At 46.3% G+C, this 12,968-nt stretch overlaps 1 protein-coding gene across 1 annotated transcript; it reads right to left on the reverse strand.

Moving 5' to 3' along the window:
* Positions 1–5,361: 5,361 nt before the first annotated feature.
* On the reverse strand, positions 5,362–9,534 carry LOC147087631 (putative G protein-coupled receptor 139). Its single transcript, XM_085977808.1, has 2 exons — positions 9,423–9,534; positions 5,362–6,302 (listed from the first exon to the last, which is right to left on the reverse strand). Exons 1-2 carry the CDS (start codon positions 9,490–9,492, stop codon positions 5,398–5,400), a joined length of 975 nt encoding a protein of 324 aa, XP_085833934.1. The 5' UTR covers positions 9,493–9,534; the 3' UTR covers positions 5,362–5,397.
* Between the last annotated feature and the right edge of the window lie 3,434 nt (positions 9,535–12,968).

A 12,968-nucleotide genomic window follows, 5' to 3' on the forward strand; every position in this document is an offset into this window, starting at 1 on the left:
AGGGGGGAAGAGAGAGAGCGACTGGGGGGGAAGAGAGAGAGCGATGGGGGGGAAAGAGAGAGCTGCAGCGGGGAAGAGAGAGAGCGACTGGGGGAAGAGAGAGAGCGACTGGGGGTAAAGAGAGAGAGAGGGAAGGAGAGAGAGAGGGAAGGAGAGAGAGAGTGAAGGAGAGAAAGAGGGAAAGCAAAGGAGGGAGAGAGGGAATGAGAGGGAGAGAGAGGGAGACAGAGACAGGGAGGGAGAGAGAGAGACAGAGAGGGGAGGGGAGAAAGGGGAAAGAGGTGGGGGAGCATGGGGTGGGAGAGCAAGGGGTGGGGGAGCAAGGGGTGGGAGAGAAAGGGGTGGGTGGGTCAGAAAGAGGTGTGTGGGCTGTGGGAGGGGTGGGGGCGGGTGTGGGGGGTGTGGGGGGAAGGGGTTATGGGGGGAAGGGTTGTGGAGGGGTGAAGGGGGTTGTTGAGGGGAAGATGGGGGGGAGGGGGAGAAGGGGTGGTGGGTGTGTGGTGGGGGAAGGGTGGAAAGGGAGGGGGGAGAGGGATGGGTGGGGGGGAAGGGACGGGGGAAGGGTGGGGAAAGGGAGGGGGGAGAGGGAGGGGAGGGGGCAAAGGAAGGGGGGAAGGGGGGGAAGGAAGATGGGGGTAGGGAGAGTGGATGGGGGCGAAAGGGAGGGGGAGAGGGAGGGGAGAGGGAAAGGGAGGGGGGGAAAGTGGGGGAAAAGGGAGGGGGAGGATGGGGGTAAAGGGAGGGGGCGGGGAAAGGGAGGTGGCAAAGGGAGCGGGGGAGCAAGGGCTGGGGAAACATGGAACTTAAAGTACTTCTAAAATATTTTTGGTATATCTTTCTATAACATACACTTTACAACCTCACCAATCTTTTTAGTACAAAAGAGGTCCTCACCTCTCAGTGTGTTGTATCACAAACAATGGCCGCCGCTTGCATTTCAGTTGGAAAGATTAGGGTCCGCCCACACAGTCCATTATCTGTCTCGTTCACCAGGACCCGATTTGGAGCACAGAAGCCCCACCCACTCTATGTGCCTGTACTAAGATGGCCGTGCATGCACTCTGTTACACACTTAATCAAAATGGCGTCGCACTGAGACTTTTCGCCCTCCTTGACAAAGATGGCTGCCGTTAATCTGGGACTGTCAGCAGAAGAAACTTCCTCAGCTGCAAACACAGGATCTTCAGATTATAATTCGGGGCTTGCGACCTACCCCAGTTGCTTAAGAAGTCTCCCCACCTACTGACCCCGGGAATGGAGCTGAGGCAGCACACCCTCTCCCCTCTGCCAGTGTTTGTCTCTGTCTAGGCCGGGAGCCTGGGACTTGAGTTGCGCTGCTGGCTGTTGGAGAAGCCTAGGCCCCGGGTCTGGAGAAACGGTGAAAAGTAGGAGAATTATAGAGGTTAGAGAAAAGATTTACAAATTAATTAACTTTTTTATAAAACAATAAGTTTTTAAAATATTTTTGTGTCCGCTTTTATGTTAGCCGCTAATTTATTCTCATAAATTCTCTTTTACTTCCAGTTCTCCTGTCTACTTTTAGTATTCAGCTTGTATCTACATTGAATTACGAGGCTGTCGTTTAGCATAAACTTCGTTCTTTCTGTTTCCTTTTAATGTTTCTCTACTCATCCAGATGAGCTCGAGCTTTGGATGCTATTTTTTTTCTATTTTTGTGAATGGGATCATTGACTGAAATAATATGTTATACACTCTACTGATGTTTCTCCCTGGGGTTGTAATTTTTACATATGTCAATACACACATACACACAAATATATTTATGGATTAAAAATCTGTGTCACTTTGTTTCACTTAGGAAGACGATTGTCCAAACCCGAAACAATTACCCTTATTCTTTCGGACCTGTTGTGTATTTCCACCAGTTTTGGGGTTTTATTTCACATTGACTTTGTTTTGTTTGTTGTTATATTCCAGTTTATTAAAACACCAGAAAGGTAAGAGCACATTACAATTTATTACAGAATACAGCAGGTCACTGGGAATCACAGAATCACAGAATCACAGAAACCCCACAGTGCAGATAGAGGCCATTTCGGCCCATCGAGCCTGCACCGACACATATCCCACCCGATCCCCGTAACCCCTACACCAACACAAATCCCACCCTATCCCCATAACCCCACGTATTTAATCCCCCCAACACTAAGGGTCAATTTTTATCATAGCCAATCATCCTAACCCGCACATCTTTGGACTGTGGGAGGAAACCGGAGCACCCGGAGGAAACCCACGCAAACACGGGGAGAATGTGCAAACTCCACACAGTTACACTTTGAACAGATCAGCTGGTAAACCTGATGTTTAAGTGATGGATAGGGTCAGTTTAGCAGACTGGGTGATTTCATTATGCAGCTTCCAGGCATCACCTTTACAACTGTCAAAATTAAACCCAACAGTGTGTTATCCCAGAACGTACAATAACTGGCCCACCTGCTTCACCTGCTGCTGTTCTGCTAGTCTGCACTCCCACACTCCAGGCTGATTACGAGGAGAGTTTGAAAAATATTATCTAGCGTTTAATGTGTTTTAATCTGTCTCTACCGCCCTGTTTGTATTTGTGTCTGTCTGTCTTTCATAGTCTCTGTCTCTCTGTTGTATAACTGTTAATCTCAGTCTGCTTCTCTCTCATTATTACAATTTTCTTTTAATTTCTGTCTGTCGCTTTGTCATTTCTCTTTTTATGTCAGCCTTTGCTTTCTCTTTCTCTCTCTCTATCTCACTCTGTATCTCTATGTTGCTGCATGGCTTCATAGAATCTTATTGCATAGAATTCGGCCGTTCGGCCAATCCTGCCTCTGCCGGCCCTGTGAAAGAACTCTCCAATTGTCCCACTCCTCGATAGCAAAATACTGCAGATGATGGAAATCCGAAATATCAACAGAAAATGCCTGAATAATTCAGCAGGTCAGGCAACATCAGTGGAGAGAAATTTAAGTTGATGTTTCGGCTCGAAACCCTTCCTCAAAACTGGAAAGAAAATGAAATAGACCGAAGGCAGGGCTGCGATTGGAGAAAAGAAAGAAAGAGACAATAAAAGTTATTTGTAACCAGACGAGATGGTATTAGGCTGAGATTAGGTGTGAAGTGTACTGGCAGGATAAGAGATAGCTGCCAGGTGGTTGAGAGAAACAAAAGGAAAGGGGGAGGGGGAGGAAAGGAAGACCCAAAACAAAGGGGTGGAAAAAATTATAAGTAAAAAAGTCATAGGGACCGAGGTTATGCTCTGAAATTGTTGAACTCGATATTGAGACCGGAAGTCTGCAAAGTGCCTAATCGGAAGATGAGGTACTGTTCCTCGAGTTTACGTTGAGCTTCCATGGAACAATACAAGAGGCCAAGGACGGTGAGGTCCGAGTGGGAATGGAGTGGTGAATTAAAATGACAGGCGACCAGAAGCTCGGGGTCACCTTTATGGACTGAACGGAGGTGTTCCACAAAGCGGTCACCCAATCTGCTTTTGGTCTCCCCAGTGTAGATGAGACCGCATCGTGAGCAGCGAATACATTAAACTAGATTGCAAGAAGTACAAGTAAATCGATGTTTCACCAGAAAGGGGTGTTTGGGGCCCTGGACAGTGGGAAGGGGGTAGGTATAGGGGCAGGTGTTACATCTCCTGCGCTTGCACAGGAAGGTGCCAGGCGAAGGGGAAGGGCTGTTTGGGGTGATAGTGGAGTGGACTAAGGTGTCTCGGAGGAAGCGATCCCTACGGAATGCTTAAAGGTGAGGGGAGGGCAAGATGCCTTTGGTTGTGGGCTCATTTTGGAGGTAGCGGAAATCACTACAAGCCCACTGACTCCCACAGCTACCTGGACTACACATCCTCCCACGCCGCCTCCTGTAAGGACTCTATTCCATTCTTCCAGTTGCTCCGATTTTCTAGCCCTGATAGTTTTGTCAAACGAGATTTCCCTTTCATAAAACCGTGTGGACGCTGCCTTATCACATTTTAATTTTCCAAGTGCCCTGTTACAAAGTCCTTAATAACAGATTCTAGCAATTTCCCTATTATTGATGTCAGGCTAACTGGCTTTTAGATCCTTGTATTTCCCTCTCTCCTTTTGTTACAGTTTGGTTACATTTGCTACCTTCCAATCCACGAGCATCTTTCTAGAACCTAAGGATTTCTGGAACATCAAAACCAATGCATCAACTATCTCTGCAGCCTCCCCTTTTAAAACACAAGTATATAGGCCACCAGGTCCAGGAGATTTGTCATCTTTTTGTCCCATTAATTTCTCTATTACTTTTCATTTACTAATATTAATTACTTTAAGTTCCTCACACTCGTTAGACCCTTTGTTCCCCTCAATTTCCATTGTGTTTTTGTGTCTTCTACTGTGAAGGCAGAAACAAGATATTTGTTTAAAATATCTCTTTTTGTAATTTCCCCTGCGTGTCTGTTTGATTCCTGTATAACTTCCCCTCTGCCTCTCAGTTTATTTCTCCATGTGCCTAACAATTTATCTCAACTTTCTCTTTCTCACAAACTCCCTCTTTCTCTTAATCTGTGTTACACGTTTTGTGTTCTTTAATATATGCATGTGCCTTTCCTGTTGAAGGTTTCCCCCGTGTATTTTTATTAAATTCTATTTTTCTCTTTCTATTTTTCTGCAGCTCATCTTTTGCCGGTTCCTCTCGCTGCCTTCTCAGTGTTTCTACCCGTTAATTTCTCACTCTCTCCCTCTTTTGGTCTATTCCGTTTTCTCCCTTTTCTCTCTCTATCCATTTCACCATCAGCAGCTCATACTCTTTGCTTCTTTACATATTTCGATTGGTCTCTTTCTTTAACTTGTTTTCTCTGCCACTCTACGCTCTGTAATCACTTTCACTTTCTGTTTCTCTAAGTTTCCTTTCTGTCTCTCTCTTCTATTCATAGTTCTGTTCTCTGTTTCTCTCTCTGCTTGCGGCTCTCACTATCTCTCATTTCCAGTTGTTACCTGCCTCTATCTGTATGTTCATCTCTCTAAGTAAATCTCTCTCTCACTGTCTTTGCCTTCCTCTGTCTATCTCTCTATATATCAATGTATATCTAGCTCTCCTTTTATGTGGAGTGCTCCCAGTCTGATCAGGCCCACAGCAGTGACTGTGATTGGCGGGTTTGCCCATTGTGCTGCCGGTGCAGGGCGGGCCATTTACCGGAAGTCCAGCTGAGCTCTTTAGTGCCGCCTTTTTGAGCAACAATTCATGTGAAGTCTGTAGGTCATCTGAACTATTGTCGCCTCAATAGGTCTGATCATCAATACAATATAATATCACATTTAAGATAATGTCTGGGCTCTCTGCTGTTAATTTATAATTATGTTTCTGCCCAGTGTGAAATGGGGTAAATGGGGGAAGAAATGGGATTGTGTTCTATTGCTTGAAAGCCTTCAGCTATGATTTAACTAATTTTACAATTAGATTGAATGGGTATTTCACTGCGTTCCTCAGCTCCTCTCTGAATTTAGTCTGGGTCACAGCGTAAATACACGTGTTGGTGCAGGAACTGAGAAGCTGCAGCATTGTTGCTGTGTGTTCTGTGATAAAAAGAGGGTCAGTGTCGGAGTAATAAAACCGAATACCTGCAATTCGCGCATAAATATTACACAAAACCTGGCACACCCATAACAATATAAAACTGCCAGATATACTGAAGAGTAAAACGATGGATTTCCTTCGATTCTCCATCTCTCGGTCCTTGTGATTCTCTCCATCGCTGTGGCCCTGGAGTCCCCTGCGGACTCTACTGGCCGCTAAAATACGTCTGACCGTCAGAGCATTTAGCAGCAAAATCAGAAAGAACGGGACACAAGGGGTTAAAATGAGGTGAAACAACTCAAAGATTCCCCATAAGGGGGAAGTAAAGAAGCTCGGTTTAGGAATACAACCCCAGGGCACTTCAGCTATTGTATGCTTAGGTTCATATTTGAAGAACCAGGGGACAGATTCTAAACAGCCCAGCACACTCACTGTTCCGATAACCACAGCCGCCGTTTGCCTGGTGCAATATTTTGTTTTCAGCTTCTCACAACAAATGGCCACAAATCGATCAAAAGTGAAAGCGACTGTGAGCCACACAGAAACCACCGTGGATGCAGAAATCAGGATATAAATGAGACTACACACGGAAGTAATGTGCAGGAATAAATCTGGGAAATAGATCTGACCAATCCAACTCAATATGGGATCAGAGATAACGACCAGCAGATCGGCCACAGCCATTCCCACCAGGTAGCGAGTGATACATTTGGTGAGACCGCACTTTCCTCGGGACAGGATCACAATCGCCACCAGGTTAACTGTAAGAGAGAGAAAAGGGAAGCAGATAAATTGCTGATCAGACCTGGAGCCAAAGCAGCAGTTTGACGGGCTCTGGGTGAACATTCCAGCTTTGTTGCTGCATCGAACGGTGGATACCGGTTCATTGACCTGGGCAGCGCTTTCGGGCAGAGAAATGTTTTTAAACATGATTATCGATAATACATTGGGAAATCGATGCAGAAAGTGAATAAAGCGAGCACCGGATCCACTGGAAGTGCCAAGTCAAGGGTGCAGTGCTGGTGGGGAAGGGAGGAGGGATTTTACAGAGCCAGAATCCAAAGTGTTAAATACAGATTTGGGCTCCTGACTGAAAGCCGGGAAGGTGCGGGGACAGAGGGAGGTGCTGCTGATTTGTTGCTCTTGATTAAGAGAGCCGACAAGGGCTGGCACTAAACGGTAAAGGCCGAGAGCCGCTGAGTTTGTGCTTCGGATCGATTGAAAGAGGCAGCTGGAGGCCGAGCCAGTGAGTGAGAGTGGGAGGGAGACAAGGAGAAGGACATGTGGGAGTTGGAGGGGAGTCAGGGGCTGAAGGTTTAGGAAAGCACATAAACTGAAACAACGGAAGAGGAGACAGAAGATTCACTGCCAGGGGAGGAGAGGCTGGGATTCGCAGGAAGAGACCATGGCAGAATGTTAGAGGAAATTTGGATGATCAGCCATGATCTCATTGAATAGCGGGGCAGGCTCGAGAGGCCGAATGGCCTACTCCTGCTCCTACCTTCTATGTTTGTATGAAATCTAATGCATAGATCGCAGTTACACAACTCAATTCATACATTCACCCATTAATTTATGTGGTTAATGATGTCATGTAATAGCTCGCTGGGGACATACTGGGCCAGAAATTAGGATCGGGTGCTTGCCGCGCGTGCAAGCCCCCGATCTGCACTCACCCTGTGCGCTGACATCTGAAGCCCGGGCCTGCTTGCATTTCCTGTCACTGGCCCGGTTCAGATGTCGGCGCGATGTGCTTACCTGATCCAGCGGCGTAGTTAGTGCGATGTGCAGGCTGGGATCAGGTGAGCACTCTGCAGCCAATCAGGGGAGGGGAAACTCATTCATGAGTTTGATAGTAAAGACTTTCAATCTCATGAAAAGTACGGGCGCCCAAAAGACTAGTTTAACTTTAATTAAAATTTTAAAAAGCATCCTAATAATTAAATAAACTATAAATAACTTTACAAAACTATTTAAAACAATTAATAAAATTTTTGAAAACATTTTTTTTTACGAATTCGGGTCTAACAGTAAACTTACCTTACTGTAAAGTCCTTAAAAATAATGAAGCTGTGGAAAAAATGTAATTATTTTAAATAATAGACCACTTACCTTGTAGAATCCACTCCTTACGCCTCCTTTTTTCATTTCCAAAAAGTTCAGGCCCTTGCACACGCGCAAACCTGGCCAAATGATGGAAGTTCAATGCGTGCGCGCAGAGTCCTGCATGCATGTGTTGGACCTCTTAACCCCTTAGTTCGATGGAGAGGAAATGCCGGTTTCCTGCGCATGCGCTGTGCATGCTGGAATCCGGCACTTCCAACGGGCCCACGCATGAGTACACCGTCCGTACTCACGCGTTGGGACCGGAATTACTGGCCCAATGTGTTCTCTAAAGTTACTTCGCAGATTCAATAAAAATTACATTAAAAATTTAATAATTTAACCAGCTTCGCTTTTAGTGAATTTTCTTCAAACCGAGTTTTTAAAATGGATTATCCTCATGATGATCAATAAATGCCTTATTCTATTTTTCAATACCTTTCAATTATATTTTAATTTATACAGTTAATAAGCTTCAGCACAATAGCAAAGTACTGCAGACGCAGGAAATCTGAAACAGCAACAGAAATGCTGGAAATACTCAGTTCTGATGACCTGTTATCGACCTGAAATGTTAACTCTGCATCTGTCTCGACGATGCTGCCTGACCTGCAGTGTGTTTCCAGAATAAGCTTCAGCTGCTCATTCCAATTAATTATTCACACTGCTGTCGCTGTCTCTCTCCCTTCATTCTACCTGTCGTTTTCCTTCTAGGTCTGTTTGTCGATTGCTCCAATCTATCTCCCTGCAATATCTCAGCTCTCTCTCAATGCCCCTTTTTAAATCGGATTCAATCCTAACATCTTGCATCTGAATTCTGTTCAACATTCCCATGTTCAATGATAGTTTTCTTCGCGTCAGTTTGTTCAATGTTGTAGACTCCGTGAATATTTTAATATTTCTACAGATCACTGAAGTCTCCACTTGTTCGCCTTCACCTCATCTGCAATGCCTGCAATAAACAGAATCTAATGTCTCTTCCAGATAGACCCGACAATAATTGATGACCCATCTCCTGTAATTATAATGTACAGCGTTAGATGGCGCGATTGTTGAATTAACAAATGCCAACATCACCACTGCTCCTTATAATCTCCAGATCAATAGGAGGGCTCCTGATTCCAACAGACACCCTGCAAACTGACACAGCATAACCTCAAAATATTTAATTTTACAATGATATCCAGCAACAGTCAGTGAATCCATCCACATTGAAGCAGAGAAGGCGATGTGAAAGAGTCGGCAGCAATCTCAGTTCAGTCGCCAGACCTCTGAAACGGCGTCAGATACACACACAGCAAAATAATATTACATAACAGTGATAAACATTACACACATTGAAATCCCAGTTAAACAGAACCATGTTATTGGGTGGTTGGGGGGGAGGACATTGCACCGCCTCCTTGGAAAATTGAGACCGTGAGCTGTCTCATTACTAATCACTGAAAACACATTCATGAAAAAAATATTCCAGGACAGATTACTTCCACAACATGAAACTGTGAACAACTTCTGATGGTTTGATTCCTGCTTTTAGCTCTGTCTCCAATACAGGCAGTGCAGAGAATAAACCAGTTACTCTGCCAGGGTTGGATAAACAAATCTCATTACGGATATAACGCAGCTATTACAAGACTTTAGAAACATTGGACAATCCCTCATTCAACTGATAGAGCATAACAGGTGGTTGTGGAAAACATGCATCTAGAAATCATTGGCCAAGTCCAGCAGCACATTTGCCACCGATTTAACCATTACGAGCTAAGATAACGGCTCACCAGAAACTCCAACGGCTGCAATAACAGGATAGTAGATGTCTTCTATCTGATAGACTACTGGATATCCCATTTCAGTGAAAAGGGTTGACTTTTGTTGGACTGGAACCCACAGTTCTGGCAGGCACTCTGAGCTGATACATTGCAATGGGCCCTGATTTATACAGGGGATAAGTCTCCACTGACACTGTTATACCCCTGATCATTGCTATTAGTAACAGTCACTTGAACAAACACATAACATCAAGACCTATGAGTCTGATGTAACTACAGTGGTGGATAAAACACAAACAACTCAAAGTCAAGGGCATTATCTTAATCAGACCTGTCTGGGGAATAAGGCTGAAAGCTGTGCTCATTCAGGACTGATCCAAAAAATGAATGGCTTCATTTACAGTTTTTATGAAATTGCATTAACCATGTTCACTCCTACTGATTCATTTATAAATGTTATTCATTTCTCCGCAGTGTATATAGAATCCAGGGGCACAAGCAGACCCCTTTCACTCTGTCCCTGCAGATTCCCAACTAAAATATGATGTTTCAGTCCCTAGCACAAGGACAGTTAAAGACGATGTTCAGGCTTGGAGCCTAGAATTTACTGTGTGTGATATTAGGGGGCGGACACTGTACGTGCCTCATTGACACTCCTCTCTCCACTATTTTACTGCAGATGTTTAGTATTTATTCTACATGGGTTAACGTCTCCCGTAAAATTAGAACAGTGCAAACTCCTGAACACATTCCTCCAGTTCACTCCTGGCCAGCCATCCAACCTGTACCTTATATCAATGCCAACCGGTCCTAAACTCTGCTGTCCGTGTCCAGCAGTGCCGAAGTCCCGCTGGCCCATTGCTCTCGCTCTCACTGAGCTTCAGTATCTCCCAGACACCCCACCTCGAAGGCCTTACATTTAAAATTCTGATCTTGGAGTTTAATCCAAAATGGCCTCACCCCTTGCCAATTCCACACTCTCCTTCTACCCTGCAGTTAACCCACCCATGATCTCTGAATACCTCTGGCTCTGGCTTCTTTTGTTGGGACTGCCTCTCTCGGTTCCAGTCTTACCGACCTGATCGTAGCCAGAGCATCTCCAGCAACGGCTTATCTTCCCATACCAGCACCGTTAACTCTCGAGTCTCTGAACTTTACATTCTTGCCCCTCCTCTTCCTCATCTACACGCTGCACTTTGTGACATAATCTGCAGACATGGGGTCAGATTCCACCTGTCTGTTGACAACACCCAGCTCCAGCTCTCCACCATCTCTGTCTACACTCCACTACCTCTGTGTTATCAGACTGCAACCGTCTGTTTTGCAAGAGCTGCGATTTGCTCCTACACGGTGAAGACCGACCCTCCACCATTGGCCCCACCACAAACTCCATACCGTTTTCCATGATTCCATTCCCCTCCTGGCTGTTGTCTCAGGCTGAATATGTAACCTCAGATGCCTATTTGTCCTGAGCTGTGCGACCGACTTCGTATCATCTCCATCACAAGAGATGCCTAATTGTGCCCCCATGATATCGCTGGCCTCTTCCCCTGCTTCAGCCCATCGGCATTGAAACCATCAATCAGGAATTTATCAGCTCCAGACTCTCCGTCCTCTCCTCCAATCCCTCTCCTTTTCATTCCTCAGACACTGGCCTCTCTTTGGTGGGACTTGACTTGCTAGTTTCCATGTTTATCTATCTGATCGAAAACAGAGAATAGAGAGAAATAACGGCAAAGAAGCAGGTCTTTTGGCCCACCGAGTCCGTGCCGGCTCTCCTTAGAGCAATCCAGCCAGTCAGATTCTGCCGCTCTATCCCCGTAGCCCTGCAAGTTTATTCCTCTCAAATGACTATGCAGTCTCCCCTTCAAAATATTGACTATCTCCGCTTCTACCACTTCTGTCGGCAGCGAGTTCCAGGATCTCACCATTTGCTGCAAAGAAAGGTTTTGCCTCACATCCCACCTGCATCTCTTGCCCAAAACCTTAAATCTGTCTCCCCTAGTCCTTGTACCATTAAGTAATAGGAACAGCCTTTCCCCGTCTAGCCTATCCAAACCCGTCATAAACGTGTACACTTCTATCAAATCACCCCTCCAACTCCTTTGCTCTAATGAAAACAAATCCAGCTGCTACTACCTGTCCTTGTAGCTAAGATGCCACATCCCAGGAACCACTTTGGTAAATCTCCTCAGCTCCATCTCAAGTACCTTCACACCCTTCCTAAAGTGTGCTGATCAGGACTGGGTGCAATACTCCAGTTGTGACATAACCAGCACTTTATAAAGGTTCAGCATAACTTCTCTACTATTGTACTCAATGCCTCTATTTCTGAAGCCCAAGTTCCCATATAAGATACCATGGCCTAGAAATTCAGTTGCTTGCGCCAGCCGCTAGTGCCTTAGGAGGAGGAAATGTGGGGTGCTAAGCGGCTAGCGGCCGGGCATAGCGCGATCTGCACCTCTCGCGAACTTCAGTTAAGATTTAGTGGCGGCGCAAAACCTTTGCACGTGCTCAGCTGCGCGCGCAGATCCTGACGTCATTTCATCGTGCAATGCCCTTTGTGCAACCCAAACTGGAAATTCAGTGGTGCCGGCCTATTGTGCGCCTGGCGCCCCTAGCGACTGGTAGAGAGGAACGGTTCCCAGTGGCTGCGGGGTGCGGGCGGCGCTAATTAAAGGGCACTCCTCCTGCAGTATAAATGGCAGCCATTTTGCAACACTCCTTCTTTGTGAGAGATGGATCTTTGGAGAGAGACAAAGGTAGAGAGCTTTCTGGTTTGGCTCAACACTCGCAAAGGTACTTGTGGCTTCAGGCCACAGCTTTACACTTGTCTTTAACTTCAGAGCCATAGCATTGATTGGAAACATATAATGGGGGCTGCAATGGGTGGAAACGTTGGGCTTCTCCATTGCATTCAAAGGGCTCAGAGACGTCGTGAGAGAGTGCCAGTCATGGCCAGATGGAGAAGGGGCAACAGGCGTCGGCAAAGGAGGCCTTACCCACCCAGGGTATAACGCCAGCTGTTCTCATATCTGAAGATGTCTGAGGAGCAGTGTGTTCGGAGGCTGTGATTCAGAAGGGCGGTGGTCACTGAAATCTGCCACCTGCTTTGCGGAGATCTGCAGCCACAGCTGAGGAGCAGGACGTCTCTGTCGGTGGCAGTGAAGGTGACGGTTGCTCTCAACTTCTATGCCACCGCCACCTTCCAATCCGCTACTGGGGACATTTCCAACATCTCCCAGTTTGCGGTACATTGCTGCATCCGTCAGGTGACCAATGCCCTTTTCAGAAGGAGACGTCAGTTCATCACCTTCTCCATGACCGTTGACAAGCAGCAACAGCGTGCAATGGGCTTTGCAGCATTAGCGGGCTTCCCCATGGTGCAGGGCGCCATGGACTGCACGCATGTGGCTTTGCGGGCACCTCTAGAGAATGCCGAGGATTACTGCAACCGGAAGGGCTACCATTCGCTCAACCAGTTCATCCTAGCTGTCAATGCCCGCTTTCCAGGCAGCAGCCACGATGCCTTCATCCTGAGCCAGACTTCTGTGG

Source organism: Somniosus microcephalus, unplaced genomic scaffold (assembly GCF_052327205.1).
Source record: "Somniosus microcephalus isolate GS21.2 unplaced genomic scaffold, FLI_Smic_1.0 unresolved_chr5, whole genome shotgun sequence".
Lineage (NCBI taxonomy): Eukaryota > Metazoa > Chordata > Chondrichthyes > Squaliformes > Somniosidae > Somniosus > Somniosus microcephalus.